The 20,051-nt window shown below is 36.0% G+C and overlaps 1 protein-coding gene across 1 annotated transcript; it reads right to left on the reverse strand.

Annotated features, from left to right (window-relative positions):
- Window positions 1-2,675: 2,675 nt before the first annotated feature.
- LOC100242277 (berberine bridge enzyme-like 8) lies at window positions 2,676-4,310 on the reverse strand. Its single transcript, XM_002270549.4, has one exon. It carries the CDS (start codon window positions 4,286-4,288, stop codon window positions 2,693-2,695), a length of 1,596 nt encoding a protein of 531 aa, XP_002270585.1. The 5' UTR covers window positions 4,289-4,310; the 3' UTR covers window positions 2,676-2,692.
- Between the last annotated feature and the right edge of the window lie 15,741 nt (window positions 4,311-20,051).

Here is a 20,051-nt window from a genome sequence, read left to right on the forward strand (position 1 = left end):
CAATATATACAAGTGAAATGGAAATTGTAGATAGTTAAGGAATGCAAATTGTTTGATGAAAATTGAGATTTTCAATTAAACCAACTTCGTATCCCTTGGGAAGAGAACTAAAAATAGGAAAATATCTTTTTCCCAAACTGCTGAAAAACTAGATACCCACTTGGCAAAGGCTACAATGATCTCCAATTTTGCCATTAATAGAAAAGAATGATTATTCATGTACATCAGATTAGTTTCATTACTTAAAAGTTAAGTAGCACAAAAAGAGAATAATTGATAGGAATGTTCATAGAAGAAGTATTGTTTTCACTTTATGATAGAAGCCAAAACTACTCTAAAAGAGGGGTTTTGAATTTTGGAAAAGAAATCAAAACCATTCTTCCCACACTGCTCATGGAAAAAGACCTTAGCAACACCTCCAATATCTCCACTTAGGGGGTTTAGGGAAACAAATTCATTTTCTTTTGTGGGACAAATGGAATGTTTCTTCCAATCACCAGGGAGGAGAAATCAAAATGGGGGCAAATTCTATTTCTCTTATTCTAATTCAACTCTTTAGAACACCAAATTGGTCAACACATTTGTCATTTTTCCACTAGATTTATGCTTAAAAGTACATATGCAACAAGAACCACAAGAACAATTTTCTACACTATAGAAACAGAGCATTTGTCATAACATCATGCTTCAAAATCTTAACAAGTAGAGCAAAACATCAAAATAAAATAACCAAGAAATCTAATTAAAGACATTTTTTTTTTCAATTTAACTAGATATCTTCTTTGGTAGACCAATATGTTTTCAGAGTTCAAAATCAAAGAGGAATAGGCTAAAAAATTTAAGAAAAACCCTTATATTTATGCTTAATAAAAAGTGAACATATAAACCCATTACTTTCTTCCACGTTCTTTCCAAAACCATGTAAAAAGAAAACACACGCCTCAAGCAAATGTATGAAATCAACAAAGAAAAAAATCTAAAAAAAACAATCTATTTCAAAGTAATAAACGTACTTTTTAGGATCCTTTTCTGTTCTCTTCCACTTCATTTTGTTCCTTCCTTTCCCACATTTTTTCATAAATTGGAGAAAAAAATTCACATTCCAATCAAATGAATAACCTTTTAGAATTCTTTTAAACAGATGGTCAACAACAATATGGAAATCTGCAAAATAAAAAATAAAAAAAATTTAGAAGACCAAAGACCAAAGAGTGCATTACAGTCTACCATTCAAGAGAGAATAACCCTTCATTCTACTCTTTTTCTCTTCTTTCTGCACTTTTGAATATCAAAGATTTCTCTTTATTTTTTTTTTCAAGGGTAATTTAGTCCAAAAGTGGTCATTTTTCAAGTTTTAAAAAGGGAGAGGTCATTTTTCCCGATACCAACTTATTTTGCCCCTTTTAACCAAATAACCCCTTTTTTTTATGCTTTTTGAGGGATGGGTTACTTTTGCAAATATAGATGTTATTTTAACCCCTTTAACCAAATAACCCATGAAAAAATGACATGCCATGTATTAAAAACCAACTACATGTTTACTATGAACAACAATGATGCAAGAGAGGTAAATCGTATTATTATAAATTCGAAACCCAATGTCTTAGACACAGAAGATAAGCCAGAAATGGGAACTTCAAGCTCTTTTTTGCTTTCATTGCTTTCAATCCTCCTTTAATTTGCTATCCCTTTCATTGGCAGCTTCAGATTCGGTTCATGAATTAGCTTTTCTCCAATGCCTTTCTGGCCATTCTCAGCCTTCTCATCCCATCTCTGCAGTACTATACACTCCTGATAACTCTTCATATTCGTCTGTTTTAGAGTCTTACATTAGAAACCTCCGATTCAATACACCTGCAACGCCTAAACTGTGCCTTATCATCACCGCCACCCATGAGTCTCACAAACAAGCTGCCGTAATTTGCTCTAAGAAGCATGGCTTGGAGATCAAAATTCAAAGTGGTGACCATGACTATGAGGGTATGTCTTATGTATCCGATGCCCCATTCGTCATCCTTGATATGTTCAATCTTCGATCCATTAGTGTGGATATAGAAGATGAGAGTGCTTGGGTTCAGGCTGGAGCAACTATTGGTGAAATTTACTATAGGATTGCCGAGAAAAGCAAGACTCATGTCTTTCCTTCTGGTACATTTGTTACAGTTGGTGCTGGTGGCCACTTCAGTGGTGGCAGGTACGGTAATATAATGAGAAAGTACGGGTTGTCTGTTGATAACATTCTGGATGCACAATTGGTTGATAACATTTTTTTTTTTTGATATAAATTGGGGCTGGATTTGAGAGCATTAAGAGTTGTAATCTCCTTTAACAATATTGGAAGTTCTTTGTCTTTGTCAATGGATGTAGGCTTAAGGCCGAACCATGTGAATCATTGTGTTTTATTTTTGTTTGTCTTATTCTTTTCTTCCTATTATTATTCTTTGTCTTGATTTGCACGACCCTGAATGATATAATTCATCCAAAATAAGTTGTGAATACAACAACATATGAATTTTCTGATACCACAGCTCCTTAACATAACAATGTGTTCTTATTTTGTACCAGGAAAGAAAAAATGAAGCAGGTAGATCTGCAGTGATGAAACACAGCTCTCCACTTATTATTTCTTATCTATACCATGTATTGAAGCAATCAGAAAGGTATTGCCGAGAGACACAAATCTAGTAACCATTTAATAGGGAAGAGTTGGGATGCTTTGTTCATTTCTGAAGAAATTACCAGGATCAACCTTGGTCTTGATCCGCACCAGCCTGTTGAAATTCTTCTTGAAGTACTTGATCCCATAAACTCTTCCTTCCAAGTAGCTGTTCTTACCGTTGTGGTTGATACCCAAGTCCAGATCCCTATAGTTGAGAAATGCCTCTCTGGGGGACTTGGAAACAAAGGGAGTCATGTAACTGTAGAGCTGTCGTGTCAAGTTTATGTATCGTTCGGCCGCCTCACTCCCTTCCTCATCCCAGTTTGTGGCGTACTGGATTTTGCATAGGTTCCCTGCGCGGTGTGGAAAAGGAGTTGCAGACGGGGAAATCTCAGCCATCTTTCCACCGTAAGGGTTGAAGGCCAGAGCTGGCGTCTGTAGCTCGATCATTTTCTTCCATATCCCCTCCAAACCAGCCTTTGGAATTGGTTCCTTCAGATAGTCTGATTTCCTCTTTAAGTGGGTGAGTACTTGAGGCTTTCGATCAAGCAAAGCCTCAACAGGCGTTCCGGTGGCAAAGTTTGTCCAGAAGAGGACAGACTCTACCCAACTCATCTCGGTGCAGTCTGAGCTCTGCAACCCCAACTCGGGTAAGCTCGTGTTCATGATGGAGAGAAGTCTTTCAGAACTTCCAAGGAACAAGGACCGGAATGTAGCTCTTACTGTCTTCTCTCCACTCCGGCTTCTATTCACCACATCCATGGTTAGTCTGATGAATAGATCGCCATCAACCTTATCTGCAACTTGCTGCCACTGATACACAATGTTTGTTGCATTCTGTTCCAAGGTCCTTGCAACTCGGAAAACAGTTACTGTATCTGGAACTTGGACAAGCTTGATTTTATAAGAAACAATGACGCCATAGCTAGCTCCACCTCCTCCTCTAATGGCCCAAAACAAGTCTTCCCCCATTGATTTTCGGTTGAGAAGTCGGCCATTAACATCAACCAACTCTGCATCCACAATGTTATCAACAGACAGCCCGTACTTTCTCATCATATTACCATAACCGCCACCACTGAAGTGGCCACCAGCACCAACTCTAGGACATACACCAGCAGAAAAGCCATGAATCTTGCTTTTCTCGGCAATCCTATAGTAAATTTCACCAAGAGTTGCTCCAGCCTGAACCCAAGCACTCTCATCTTCTATATCCACACTAATGGATCGAAGATTGAACATATCAAGGATGAAGAATGGGACATCGGATACATAAGACACGCCCTCGTAGTCATGGCCACCGCTTCGAATTTTCATCTGCAAGCCATGCTTCTTAGAGCAAATAAGGGCAGCTTTTATGTGCGACTCATGGGTGGCGGTGATGATAAGGCGCGGTTTAGGGGTTGTAGATGTATTGAATCGGAGGTTTCTAATGTATGACTCTAAAACAGACGAATATGAAGAGTTATCAGGAGTGTATAGTACTGCAGAGATGGGATGAGAAGACTGAGAATGGGTAGAAAGGCATTGAAGAAAAGCTCCATGAACAGAATCCGAAGCTGCCCATGAAAGAGAGAGCAAAAAGATGATTGAAAGCAATGAAAGCATTGAAGAGCTTGAAGTTCCCATTTCTGGTTTCCTCTTCTGTGTGCAAGAGAGTATTGAGATGGTACTACAAGATCTGATTGGAATTTATAATAAAACAAGAGGTAAGAAGACAATACAAGTCACCGATCCCAATTCGACCATGGAAATTCAAAGCAGGAATTGGTGAGTGGAACTCAATCAGCATTTGACATTCTGTAATTGCATTATCATAGGGTGAAAGGATCCTTTGTTTATTTTACTTTTACACGATCCATGAACTCATTGTGGAGCTGTTGGCAATGTCTTCATCTCCTGTACGACCATTTGTATGTTCAGCTTCTGTAACATTCACAATCATAGCTCAAGATGATCCGTCCAAAATTTTTTTTTTCCTCCAAAAGGAAATTTATAGATAATAATAATAATAATAATAATAATAATAATAAATAATTATAAATAAAATAAAAATAAAAATAAAAAACAGAAGAACCAAATATGATAAGCATAGATCTAGATTGCCCAATGAATGACTCATGAAGTCCATAAGGATTAGATAGTTTCATACACAAGAATCATATTGTTATTTGATTATCATACGATTTTATATAGAAAAAGTTTTGTCACTAATAATTGTAAAAGCCCTGTCTTGATTAAGAATGACAATAATCGCACCTATCTAACCATTTCAACTTTTCCTTTCAAATTAAAGCCCAACCTCTATTACAAAATATAACCAACTTTGCCGTAAACCCAAATCCCAAAATCATGATTTGATCAGATTTAAGCCAAAAATTTATCTCAGTGAAGGAAGTCCAATTAGAATCGACAAGTGACTTCTTAAGTGCCAAATTTTCCCAGCTAATTAGGCTGATATATAACAAACAATAAATAATCCAACAAAAATAAGTTTGACAAGTCATCTCTTGAATCAACTCATTCCATCAGTCAATTACTGACCAAGAATTTATATTTTTATCAGCATATCCCACTCATCATTTGAAATTTTAATACTAAAATGTATGGTAGCTATTGTCACATCAAATATTTTATGGAGTACATATAAGAGAAATCATAATAATATCGAAAGTGACTTCATTTTTTAAAACCCCAAGTGTGAAATTCCAATCAAAATATTGGGCAATGTCTGCAGGCCTGACCTTTCTATAGAGTTTGACCACACTCATCATTTGAAATTTTAATACTAAAATGTATGGTAGCTATTGCCACGTCAAATATTTTATGGCGTACGTATAAGACAAATCATAATGTTAATATCGAAAGTAACTTCTTTTTTTAAAACCCCAAGTATGAAATTCCAATCAAAATATTGGGCAATGTCTGCAGGCCTAACCTTTCTATAGAGTTTGACCACACTCATCATTTGAAATTTTAATACTAAAATGTATGGTAGCTATTGCCACGTCAAATATTTTATGGCGTACGTATAAGAAAAATCATAATGTTAATATTGAAAGTAACTTCTTTTTTTAAAACCCCAACTGTGAAATTCCAATCAAAATATTGGGCAATGTATGCAGGCCTAACCTTTCTATAGAGTTTGACCACATTCATTTGAAATTTTAATACTAAAATGTATGGTAGCTATTGCCACGTCAAATATTTTATGGCGTACGTATAAGACAAATCATAATGTTAATATCGAAAGTGACTTCTTTCTTTAAAACCCCAGGTGTGAAATTCTGATCAAAATATTGGGCAATGTCTGCAGGCCTGGCCTTTCTATAGAGTTTAACCACACTCATCATTTGAAATTTTAATACTAGAATGTATGGTAGCTATTGCCACGTCAAATATTTTATGGTGTACATATAAGACAAATCATAATGTTAATATCAAAAGTGACTTCTTTTTTTAAAACCCCAACTATGAAATTCCAATCAAAATATTGGGCAATGTCTGCAGGCCTAACCTTCCTATAGAGTTTAACCACACTCATCATTTGAAATTTTAATACTAAAATGTATGGTAGCTATTGCCACGTCAAATATTTTATGGCGTACATATAAGACAAATCATAATGTTAATATCAAAAGTGACTTCTTTTTTTAAAACCCCAACTATGAAATTCCAATCAAAATATTGGGCAATGTCTACAGGCCTGACCTTTCTATAGAGTTTGACCACACTCATCATTTGAAATTTTAATACTAAAATGTATGGTAGCTATTGCCACATCAAATATTTTATGGCGTACATATAAGACAAATCATAATGTTAATATCGAAAGTGACTTCTTTTTTTAAAACCCCAACTGTGAAATTCCAATCAAAATATTGGGCAATGTTTGCAGTCCTGACCTTTCTATAGAGTTTGACCACACTCATCATTTTAAATTTTAATACTAAAATGTATGGTAGCTATTGCCACATCAAATATTTTATGGCGTACGTATAAGACAAATCACAATGTTAATATCGAAAGTGACTTCTTTTTTTAAAACCCCAACTATGAAATTCCAATCAAAATATTGGCCAATGTCTGCAGGCCTGACTTTTCTATAGAGTTTGACCACACTAATCATTTGAAATTTTAATACTAAAATGTATGGTAGCTATTGCCACGTCAAATATTTTATGGTGTACATATAAGACAAATCATAATGTTATTATTGAAAGTGACTTCGTTTTTTGAAACCTCAAGTGTGAAATTCCAATCAAAATATTGGGCAATGTCTGTAGGCCTAACCTTTCTATAGAGTTTGATTACACTCATCATTTGAAAAATTTTAATACTAAAATGTATGGTAGCTATTGCCACGTCAAATATTTTATGGCGTACATATAAGACAAATCATAATGTTAATATCGAAAGTGACTTCTTTTTTTTAAAACCCCAAGTGTGAAATTCCAATCAAAATATATAACACATTAGCAAAAATATTATCATTTTTTTTATTCATATCCAAACACTAATTAATTATTCATGAAAACATTTTGATAAAAATGCTATTAATAAAAATGTTATAAGCTAAAAACACTTTTGTCATAATCACTCTCAATCATACCCTTAGAGTGTGCTTGGTAGTGATTTTAGGATTTTCAATATATGAAAGATAAAATTTTTCAAGTGTTAGAAAGACTAAAAACACTTCCTAAAATTACTACCAAACGCACTCTTAATTTCTTTTTATTAATTTTGCTTTTTGTGACAAATATGAATGTGCATTCATGCACATAAAATATTACTCGTTAAGAATTGATACAAAACTTGTACACAAAATCCTTTTACATTCATATTGTATCAAGAGCCCCTCTTTCTCCAGGCATTCTTCCTTCATTCTTATATATATATTTTTTTTCTTGTTTTAGCAATGATCAAGGAAGTTTTAGGGAGCACTCAAATCCTTCATGTGATACTAGGTTGTCTCTCTATTTGAGTTAGTGGTTCCCTTTATTTCCTCCACTAGGACATCCAATGTAGCTTGGGACCGGATGGTTAAATTTTATGCTAATCATTCTCATTTAAGTAGAATTCAATTGAAGGATGATGAACATGCCTTATTGACTTATGGAACACACCAAACTTGTTTTAAAGGGTCTCCACACAATCAAGAATCAATGTTCTTAGAAATTTCAAAGAGAATAATGGTTGAGGTTATGGGTCAGATTAGGGACATGATTAGTAATGAAATTAGTGAAATTTTTCAACTAAAAGATTGCCTTAATAATGCATCACTATGGTGGGATTTTCTTTAAAGTGAGTTACCTCCTTATAGCAGCAAAGAAAGCTAGCAATTATGTAAGCTGATGATTTGTGTGGCTATGATGTAACTAACTCTTGTTAACCATATGTGGTTGTTGTCAACCTCTTGACCCAATGACGAAGAAAAGGGCCTCATGGGTAGGTCTTGCACCCATAGGATCCTAGACAGAGAGTGAGGATGACCTAGAGGTTTGGTGGTTCAAAACCCAAGAGATAAAATGAGGAGACCATGTGTGGGTCAGGCGTGCACCAGACAGGCACCGCGGACAAGCCAAACAAGCACTGCGTGTGCACCAGACACACACCGCGCGCGCACCAGGCATTTGTTGGCTATGGAGTTGATGTAGATGGACGGTGAGGTTTATTTTGAAATATAATTTCTAATATTTAAATATTCCATTATGTCTCCTCAAGCATGTATGATGTATCCTCCAGACATCTTGAGAATGACATGTATTGCTCTTTAAGGAGGGGTAGGTGACTCAAGGGGGCACCAAGGAAAGCCCTTGACCGCACCATAAGGGCACCATGGCATGGCTTTGAGCGTACCTAGGACACACGAACAACACTCAAGCATGCACACATGGGCTCCATGACATGTGTGGTGTGCACCCCGTAGGCGTAACAACACAGAGCATGGTGCGACCTATTTCCTGCCCGCACTAACACGAGGGCACCTAAGCCTTGTGCAACGAGCCAGCTAGAGAAGCCATGGGTGCAACACCATGGTTCGATGGAGCACTAGACGCATAGCTGACTCGCACCCAAGATGAATATGCATGGCACAAGGGCGCAATGCCTTGTACACTAAGAAGACACAATCATGGTCACAATGCCATGGCTCGTTGCTGTGGAGCCTTGATCTGACAGAGAGAACTAGACACATGCCCAAGCCATGGGCACCTTGACATGGCATGGGGTGCCCATGGCTTGGGCTCACATCGGTATAGGGAAGGCACATTGATGTACCAGACACTTGGTCAGCTAGTTGGTGTATGTTGTTGGTTCAAAAGGCCTTGATCAAAGACACGTTGGTGAGCACCTATTCACAAACGGGTACCTTACGGGAATGAGGCAATTTGTTGGGGGGACTCATCAATAGCTTGATAGGAAAGACTTGAGGGGATGAAAGTGGGCTAGTGGTAGCTAACTAGTGGCAGCAAGTGATCAGGACAACATTCAACTACAAGGGATTGGCAGGTGGTTGTGGTGCTGATGGTTGGTGCGAAGAGACACCTTGGACTGAAGGAGTATCTTTAGTTGGGCGGTAATGCAAGCAATTCAACAACTAGGTGGTTATGCAAGCAATTATGGAGGTTGTGGTAGTTGCATAACCACTAGACAGGCTTCTTGGTTTTGAATTTTGAATTGTAACTATAGTGTGGATTATTTAAAAGGCCCCTACATATCCGAGACAAAGCATAGAGAATGTCTTTGAATGCTTAAGGGTTCTAAGCGTTGTATTCTGACTCAAGCCAAGTGTTGAGACACTTTGAAAAGACAATTTTGTTTCTTGTAGAGTTGAATAATACAAGTTGGGAAGGGTGTTCCCGTAATCGTGTGGTTGCCTATTACATTGTTCTTCTAAGGGTTGGACAAAAAGGTTGGCTAAGGAAGAGTCCTTAGCACAGCATAGTCAGTGAAAAAAATTGGGCAGATTTCAGGAATGTGACAAGTGGTATCAAAGCGTGCACCAGAGATAGTTGGTGGTAATGCGATGGAAGCCTTGCGGGAAAAGATTGCTCTGATGAAAGAAATGCTGGGATAATGGCCACACGAGGATGACACTGTGGCTTCGTGGGAAGAGCACACTATATGGGAAATCCAAGTGCAGAGGAGTTTATTGGAAACCCATGACAAATTCTTTGAGGAGATATTTATTGGCTTGAAAATAGAGATCCAGTCCCTGATGGATGATTTCAAGAGCGCCCTGCAGTCTTATGGAAAAGACATTGCAGTCCTCAAGAAGGCTATGTTCCAGGAATGCTCCTCAAGCCCTGAAGCCCCTCCCAAAGTTCGGGTCCCAAAGCCTAAGGACTGTAATGGTAATAGGAACATGAAGGACTTGGAGAATTTCTTATGGACATAGAGTAGTTCTTCAGGGTTACTCATGTTCCTGATGGCGAGAAGGTGTCCATTGCCAACATGTATTTGACTAGTGATGCCAAACTGTGGTGGTGAACAAGGATGGAGGATGATGCAGAGTTTGGAAGACCCCAAATCACCACTTGGGAGACTCTAAAGAAGGAATTGAAATATCAATTCCTCCCCACTAACACTGCTTAGGTGGCTAAGGAATCATTGAAAAGGCTCAGACATACCGGATCAGTGAGAGATTATGTTAAAGAATTCAGTTCCTTGATGCTAGATATAAAGAACATGTCAGAGGAGGACAAACTTTTCAATTTCATGTCTGGATTACAAGGATGGGCTCAGACGGAATTTCGAAGGCAAGGAGTTTATGATCTCCTTGCTACTATGGTTGTAGCATATTGCCTGGTGGATTACAAGATGGGTGGCGCCATCTCCACCATGCAGAAACCAAAGTCAGAAGGAGGCAGAAAGACTAAAGCTGAGGACAAGACTTCTAAGAAGTCAAGGTGGAATAAGTAGAACAAGAAAAGTGTTGTAGAGGTAAAAACAGTGGAGAAGACCACAAAATTTGTGCAACAGTACACCCGAATGGCAGGATGCTTCATTTGCAATGGTCTTCACCGAGCCAGGGATTGCTCCAAAAGAGAGAAACTCTTGGCCCTTGTGACTATAAAAGACAAGGGAGAATCTGACTTAGAAACCCCTCCTAGAGTCAATCCATTACAACTCCTGAATGTCCTCCATGGTGAGACTCCTATCCAAAAGGCCTTAATGCATGTGCATGTAATTATGAATGGAGTGCAAGTTAAGGCCATGATGGACAGTGGTGCCACTGACAATTTCGTGGCCACTTGAGAGGCAACTAGGTTGGGATTGAAGTTGGAAGAGAATACCAGTCGGATCAAGGAAGTCAATAGCAAAACCCAGAAGATCCAAGGGATAGCCAAGAATGTCCCCATGCAAGTTGGTGATTGGAAGGGCACGTGCAACCTACTTTGTGTGCCCTTAGATGATTTCGATTTGATCATTGGTGTAGACTTCCTTTTGAAAGCTAAGGTGGCCTTGATCCCACGTCTTGGTGGATTGGTGGTGTTGAAAGAAAGACAACCTTGTTTTGTGCAGGCCTTGAGGGCAAATGATGGTGGTAAGGGTCAACCTGAGATGTTGTCCACTATCCAGTTAAAGAAGGGATTGAAGCAGGGCCAGGATACATATATCACAGCCTTGATCAAGATCAAGGATGGGTAGTTTGTGGAAGTCCCTAATTCAATAGTCAAAATTTTGAAGGAGTTCAGAAATGTGATGCTTGTAGAACTCCCCAAGAAATTGCCACACCAACAACCTATTAACCACAGGATTGAATTATTGCCTGGAACAAAGCCCTCGACTCAAGCCCCTTACAGGATGTCTCCTGTAAAATTATTGGAGCTACGCAAACAATTGAAGGAATTGTTGGATGCAAGCTTGATCCAGCCCTTGAAGGCTCCATATGGTGCACTAGTGCTATTAAAAAAGAAGCATGATGGCTCTCTATGCATGTGTGTGGATTATAAGGCTCTCAACAAGGTGACCATAAAGAACAAATACCCGATCCCCTTGGCAGTCGAATTGTTTGACAGATTGTCAAAAGCCTCCTACTTCACCAAGTTAGAGCTGAGATTGGGTTATTGGCAAATACGGATTGCAACAGGAGATGAAGGGAAGACCACCTGTAGAACTCGGTATGGTTCATACAAGTTTTTGGTAATGCCCTTTCGGCTGACTAATGCCCTTACTACTTTTTGCACCGCACGATCACCAATCATATGTTGGCTATGGAGTTGATGCAGATGGAGCGTGAGGTTTATTTTAGAATATAATTTCTAATTATTTAAATATTTCATTATGTCTCCTCAAACATGTATGATGTCTCATTCAAACATCTTGACAATGGCTCGTATTGCTCTTTAAGTGGGGGTAGGTGACTCAAAGGGACACAAAGGGAAGGCCTTAACCGCACTAAGGAGGCACAATGGCACAACCTTAGGCGTACCTAGGACACACAGACAGCACTCAAGCACACACACATGGGTTCCATGACATGTATGGTGTGCACCCTGTGGGTATAATAGCACGGGGCTTGGTACGGCCTACTTCCTCCCCGCGTTGGCACGAGGGTGCCTAAGCCTTGTGCAGTGAGCCAACTAGAGAAACCATCGACGCAACGCCATGGTTTGATAAAGCACTAGCTACACAGTTGACTTGGACCCAAGATGACTATGCATGGCACAGGGGCGCAATGTCCTATGCACCGAGAAAGCATGACCATGGGCGCAATGCCATGGCTCATTGCTATGGAGCCTTGATCTGACAGATGTAGCTAGACACATGCCTAGGCCATGGGCACCTTGACATGGCATGGGCTCCCACATCAGTGTAGAGAAGGCACACTGATGCACCAGACACCTAGTCAGCTAGTTGGTGTATGATGCTGGTTTAGAGGGCCTTGATCAAAGACACGTTGGTGGGCACCCGTTCACAAGAGGGACCTTACAAGGAGAATACAGCTTTTTAAGGAGACTCATCAGCAACTTGATGGGAAAGGATTGAAGGGATGGCAGCTAGCTAGTGGCAGCAAGTGATCAAGACAACATTTAGCTACAAGGGACTGGAAAGTGATTATGGTGCTGATGGTTGGTGTGAAGAGACACCTTGGACTGAATGAGTGTTTCCAGCTAGGCGATTATGCAAGCAGTTCACCAGCTAGGTGGTTATGTAAATAGTTATGGCAGTTGTATAACCACCAGGCAGACTCCTTGGTTTTGAATTTTGAATTGTAACTGTAGGGTGAGTCATTTAAAAGGCCCCTACATCTCTGAGACAGAGCATAGAGAATGTCATTGAATGCTTATGGGTTCTAAGTGTTGTACTCTAACTCAGGCCAAGTGTTGAGAAACTTTGGAAAGACAATTTTATATCTTGTAGAGTTCAATAATACAAGTTGGGAAGGGTGTTCATATAATCATGTGGTTGCATGTTACATTATTCTTCTAAGAGTTGGACAGAAAGGTTGGCTAAGGAAGAGTCCTTAGCATCGCACACTCAATGAAAAAAATTGGGCAGATTTCAGGGGTGTGACAGCTGCCATATTGGCTATTTGTGCGTATAATTTAACTTAAAAGGTAGAGCTACAACTCAGCTAGGTTGGTCGAGTTGATGAATAACCTGAGTCTAACTCAAATTAAGAATCAATCAATCCAAACCCAACCCAACTCAAAGTACTCAATCAAGTCCAACTCAACCTCATTTGTCTAAACTTGAATTGAATTTAGTTTGTTTAAGTTAGATTTGGGTTCATCGGGTTAAACTCAAATTGATTGAGGTAGCTAATTTGACCCTCAAATCTTAACTCATTTTTCATAAACTTTGTTTTCCTTCACAAAAAAAAAAAAAAAAAAGTAATTTAGGGTTTTATTTTTTTTTTCCTTTAAAATAAACAAAAATAAATGGTCACTCCAATTTGTTCAAAAAATCAGTTTTTCACAAATAAAAACTAAGTCTCATCGTCAAGTAGGAATATGAGTGAAAATTTTGGATCAATAATACTCCAAAAATTGATAAAATAAATAATAATACATATATTAAAATTATTTTGATAAAGAAATTGATATATGTATGAAATGATGTGTAATATTCAATAATAATATTTTGTGAAGTATGAAATTTTGAAATATACACTTAATATTAAAATAACATTAAGTAATTAATTTTACTAAATGCCATGTCAATAATATATATATATATATATATATATATATATAGTAATGAAATGAAAACCAATGTTGTTTCATGATATTGTTGGATGAAGAAATCTCATCTTGATGGAAACAATATTCGTATCAAGACATGATAAAAGATGCAACAATACATATATTAAAGTTATTTTATTGAAGAAATCAATTCAAGAATAATATAATTTGTAGCATTTGATAATAACACAATGAATTTAAAAATAAATTCAATATTAAATTAATAATTTATCAAATTTGAAATTATATTTAATAATAAAATGATAATTTATCTACTTTATAATCTATATCTACATTTAATATATATATATATATATATATATATATATATATATAATTATTTTTCTATTTAAAATATTTATAATTTACTTATAAATTTATATATATTTAGGAAACTTAGGTTTCAACCTATCAATATCAAAATAATAGAATATTTAAAACCTAGGTTTGCCAATTTCAAGTTTACAATGCTAACCCCAAAAATATTTTGTGTTTCATGCACTTTAGGCTAAGTTGTTTTTTAATGCCCAACATGTCCTCCTCCTGCTACTAGGTCAACCTCCATAGGTTTAAACAAAAACAAAATACCAAAAATAAAAAATAACTTAATAGTAGAACCTTTCTTCTTCGTTTATTTCTCTGTGTAAACCTTTTGTTCACCCTTCCCTTTATACAGAAAACCCAGTCATTTTCTTCATTTTTCCTCTTGGTGTGTGGGCTATAGTCGAGATGCAAAAACTTGGTGTGTGGGCTACAGCCGAGATGCAAAAACTTGGTGCGTGGTTTGGCAAAAGTTGTGTACCCTTGCCACACACCACCATCTTCTCACGTCCCATCCTTATCACCTCTCTCACTCAACTTCCTTTTTCTTTGTGCCTCTCTCATTCTCATCCCAGGTACTCTCTCTCACTCTCTATTTCTATATGTATATGATCTGAATGATAGTGATCTAAGGCTTCAATCTATAATTTTTCTTTTAAATTTTTTATTATTTGAGAATGATTTTGTAATTCATTATAATTCTAGGCTTTTCTTATTGATTCTTGCTTTCTTTCTTTTTTCTTTTTCTTTTTTTCCATGCCAACATGCTTCAACTTAATTGGGCTTATCTGGAATTTTTAGCTTTCATGTGTTCGATTTCTAATAAATTTGTGGAAATTGAAAGGAAATATAAAGTTTTGACATTTTCATGGATTGAGTTGGATGAAGTGAATGACTAAGTTTATCTCTGCCGAATAGTTGTTCATACATGACCAAACTAACATTTTTTATCGAAATCATTGAGCTAATTGTTATTGTGTCAATTAAATGAGTAATTTAGCTATTTTCTTGTAAATGTTAAGCTTGTAGGAAAATTTTACAAAAAAAAAAAAAACAAACAAACAAACGCATCTTTTTTATTTTATTTTTTCTTATTTGTCTTATGTGATTTTTTGTCTTACATGAGGAAATTTTAGGAAAATGATTTTCTCCAAGTAAATGAGAATCGTGGGAAAATACACTTTTCACTTATCTAATTGATCAAATATAACTTAAGGTTTTAGATTTCATTTTCTTTTCTATTCTTTTCCTCGGGTATCTTAGCAAATAAATAGAGAATTAGGAAAATTCTTTTGATAGACTTGTTTTTCCCATGAGTTAGGTGAGGTTTGACGCACTTACGATTTTTCATTTTTAAAAACATAGAATTATAGCAACTTTATATAAAATTAATTTAGGAACTCTAATGCAAAAATAAAAAAATAAAAAATAAAAAAATTATTTTATATTTTAGGTTCCTTAAACTCATTATTTGGCTTAATGCTTCTTAATCTAAATTATTGGTCCTGAATTTTAAATAAGAAAGGTATACAAGATGATTTTTCTTATGGAATTAAGATTTGAAATAGATCAATGTTGTAGTTACCAAAAAATTGAGCATTACATGTCCAATTGTGTTCCTTCTTTTGTGCATGCATGCCCTTGACAGAAAAATTCCTTTCACTCATTCATTTCAAGTTAGTAAATAGATTGCCATTGCTTAAGCAAGAAGGAACATATGGAGTTGCTTTCTCTAGTAATTGGGCTTTTTTTCTATTGTGGATTGAGTTCCTTTTGCCAGATTCATCTTCCTAAAAATGGTAATGAAGTTTATAAGTTGTAGAAAATAAGTAGAGATATTTAGTGACCTTCTTTACTAGCATGTCTTGCTAGGTCCTTCTGGTTGCATTTTTTCTTAATGCACATTATGTTCTTAAAACTGAAAACAAAAGGAAAATATTATGGTACAGTTAAGTTTTTGGAAACCAAAAATCTTAAAGGCTAGTAAAATAAAACAGAAATCACAAAATAAAAACAAAGAACATCATCAACTAAACCCTTACTTTTTATGGACTCTGTTTTAAAGCCTGATATGTAGCCTTGGGGATTTATAGCTCAGTTGGCCATTTCTGTGATTTTAGAGCTTCACATTTCAACATAATTGTATTTTTTCTGTTAATATATGAAAAAGTTCTATTGAGTGAAGAATGTAGCTTTAGTAATTCCATATCAATTATAATATTACTTTATACACTTGTCTGGAAACTAATATGGACAACTTTGTACCATAAAGGAAGCTTACAAACAAAGTTGTCAGGTTAACCCTAGAATTTTGTTCATTTTTTTTTAATATTTTTGGGGATTTCATTATTATGTTTTCTTTTTCTATTATTAGGAATTATTGGGTACTACTTTAAAGTGATGGGTTGTAACATCTTAACACTACTTTGAATTCCCACTTGTAAACCTGTCGAAAAGTATCTCACAAAGAAATCTTTAGGCTGACATTGGACATGGCCTATGAGGGACTCAAATTGCTTCAGGTACTCTTGGCTTCAGCTTAATCACTTGTCCTTAAGCATCATCATATTTACTTGGATCAAATTGATTGATAACATCTTCAATGAAAGACTCCCACCCAATATGTGACTTGGTGACTTCATAACCTTGATCCATTCAAGGGCACTTCCTTCTAAATGAATGGAAGCAATATAAACCCTGTCCACACCATCTGTGTTACTCAAAGAGAAAATTTTGTTGCATCTATATACCTTATATGGTTCAAGGTTAGCATACATGGTTCAAACGAAAATCGGTTGGAGACATATTTGAGCTTTATTGTTGCCATAAGTTGAGGCATCTCTTGAATAATGAGTTGTTGTCACCATCTTGTAATTTTTATTTGTCTTTGTTTATCATTACATAAATAAGGGAAAAATTAAAATAATAAAAATAAAAGTAAATTTAAAATTCATTGATTTAATGTATTGGGTTGTGAATTTGCATATTCAGTTTGTGCTTTAGTTTATTTTAGGTTTTCCTCACCTGGTTAAGGAAAAAAATGTTATTCCTTTTATAGTAGACAGACTTGATGATGCTTTTGACAAAATTGCAGGTCTGTAGGCGTACGTTTTTGTTCTCTCCCATTTATGCTGAGGATGCACCAGCAAGGCTTGCTCTTAGAGAGTTCATAATTGTGATCATTTTTAAAGTGTTCCATGTGCTACAAATCTTTCTACACAATGTCTTCTCATTTTTTGTTTATTTCTTGTTAATTTTGTTTGGTGCATATGGCAATTAGCTTTTGTGAGGAGTTTAAGTGAAGAGCAAAAATTATTCTCAAGTCATATGTCTACTAAAACGATTCCTACCAATTATTTTCATGGCTATCTACTTTTTGATATCATTAAATTTGTTTTTCATGGGTTCACATTTTTTAGAGATTTCTTTATTCATCTGTATGACCTAAGAAGATAGAACCTTAAGGGAGACAACGGGGACAAATATGGTGTTCATGCTGCTAGAAGGCCTTCTAACAATGCTGATAAAGATTTTTGTTGGTGGAGGTGAAAACATGGTTGGGGCAGGTCAAATAGTTAGAAGAAATGCAGAAAATGTAGTTGCTTGGTTGGAGGTGCTGGTAGCTCAACTTCAATATCATGTTGGGCAGATGTTTAGTAGACAAATGGTGTTGCCATTATACATTTTTTTCCATTTGACATGCTTGTACACATATGGGTCCATGTGTTTCGCTTACTTGAAAATTCATTTTCTGTGAGTATGCAAATTATTTTCCCTTGTTTTATTGTTTCTTGATCTGTTATTCATTCAAGGCAACTATATTGTGCCTAAATCATGATTTTATTTTTTAAATATTTTCCTAGGTATTGATCATTTCATAATTCTACAAAAATCTGTTGGAGTTGTATAGTTTTTTATTGTTTGTAGTTTATAGCTTAGATATTATATATTGAAAAACTATGATTCTCTATAGGTTCTTTTCAAGAACATAATTTTCCTTCTTGTAATTTTTATCCCCCTTTCCTTGGGACAAGTTTTCTCTCTGCATCTATTATGTCTTTTCTCCTCTACTACAATTTCTACTTTGTCATCAGTCATTCCACCAACTCAATCTCATGCCTCAGCGAATAATACAATGAATAATGCATTAGGCGCTAATACAAATTCATGATTAGAAAGTCGTAGATATGACATGCAAAACTAGGTAACGGTGGTGGTCACGAAGATGTTGAAAGAAGACTCAACTGGACTAGTAGATGTCTCAAATATTATTAGCAAAACACTTTTAGTAAACCTGTTTAAAGGAGAAATTATCATAACATCTCACTTGTCTAATGAGATGACTCTTGCCATAGGTTAAATGTTTATACTATTGTTCTTTTTGAAAGCTTAATAAAAGTTACAGTGAAGCCATCAAAATGGGTTGATTCTTTGTCTTACTTTCTTCAATAGGATGTGTCATCTTCTCTTTAAAATCTCATTGAATGCAATGTTGCTCTTTTGCCCGCCCAATTGACCTTAAGGACTCAAGACCATTTGGGCACCATAAGTAACACATTTGAACTTCTTCACCTAATAAAAATTCAAACGATTTCATATTCCAAATAACCCATCAAGATCGAATTTAATCTTTTTAGACGATATGGTAATAATGGAAGAGCCCTCACTTGTCATGTTCATGGTGCATGTGGTAGAAACTGACAATGCATTTCTGTAACATGTTTTGCTAATAATAGCATATTTCAACAAATCTAGAGAAAATTGTTCTCCATAAAATTGCTTCATTTTCATTCTTTGAATTGCAAAATCAATGATACAAACATGGTTTCCAACTTGTTGCCCAATTTCTAGCCTTTTCAAGGTTGCAACAATAGGGGTACATGCATTGAAGTGAAAAGATATCATAGCTAGCTTATAATTGTATCCCATTGAAGTGAAAAAATATCATAGTTGGAGAGCATGATGCAAGGCATGTCTCATTTTCTTTTTCTGCCCCCTCCCTCCCAATCTCTTCTTCCCCATATCTAATATGTTTTTCCATCCTTCCAAGTTGTATGAATCCAGCCATTAGCTATGAGCTGATTTCATCAACTGTCATCTGTCCATCTATAGTCATTTCAACATGCTCGGCATCTTTAAACCACTTTGCAGCAACAGAAATGATCAATGTAATGCTTAGTAGTATGTTGTGAACATCATAGCTACTGATATCAAAGTTAGTCACCGCATTCAAGCCTCAGATGGTAATGACATCAATGTCATAGGCATTTGTTGCTTCGCTTTGGGTGTCTGAAAAAAAAAGATGGAAAAAGAGTGTCTTAAAGCAAAGTAGAGATACGAGGAAGCATTGAAAATGAAACCAGATTTCTATCAAGGTCTTGTAACTCTATGGCAGCAAAAGTTTGAGCAGGGAAAATTTTCTTAGTATTATGCAATTGATAATGATGTTGATTTGGCAATATGGTCTTCTAAAGAGGTTCTACAGGTTTATAACAAAGCTGACAACAATATGTAATTATAATATATAAACAATAAGGATGAATCTGAATAGTGGTTGGAGCATTGAGGTTGAGGCTATCTTGCAGTATAGAAAGATGACATCTTTTGTAAAAGCAAGTAGAATGGGTTTAATTGAGAAGTACTTGAATAACAAGAGAAAATAAAGAAGTAGAGAAGAAAACATGAGATAAGAGAGAAGACTATTTAGGGAAAACTACAATTTTCAGCTTCCAAAAACAAACAACTTATAAAAAAAACAAAACTTATAAAAAAATAATAATAAAACAACTCATAAAAAACAAACTTAAGGTGTTTGTGGGTTGATTGTAGGCGGGAGGCGTGAGGATGGAGTTTGGTGGTGTGATATTCTAGATGTGTAC

The sequence above is a fragment of the Vitis vinifera genome, chromosome 10 (assembly GCF_030704535.1).
Source record: "Vitis vinifera cultivar Pinot Noir 40024 chromosome 10, ASM3070453v1".
Lineage (NCBI taxonomy): Eukaryota > Viridiplantae > Streptophyta > Magnoliopsida > Vitales > Vitaceae > Vitis > Vitis vinifera.

Excerpts from the sequence above, each read along its gene's own strand:
- LOC100242277 (XM_002270549.4), bottom strand. The coding sequence starts at position 4,288 with ATGGGAACTTCAAGCTCTTCAATGCTTTCATTGCTTTCAATCATCTTT.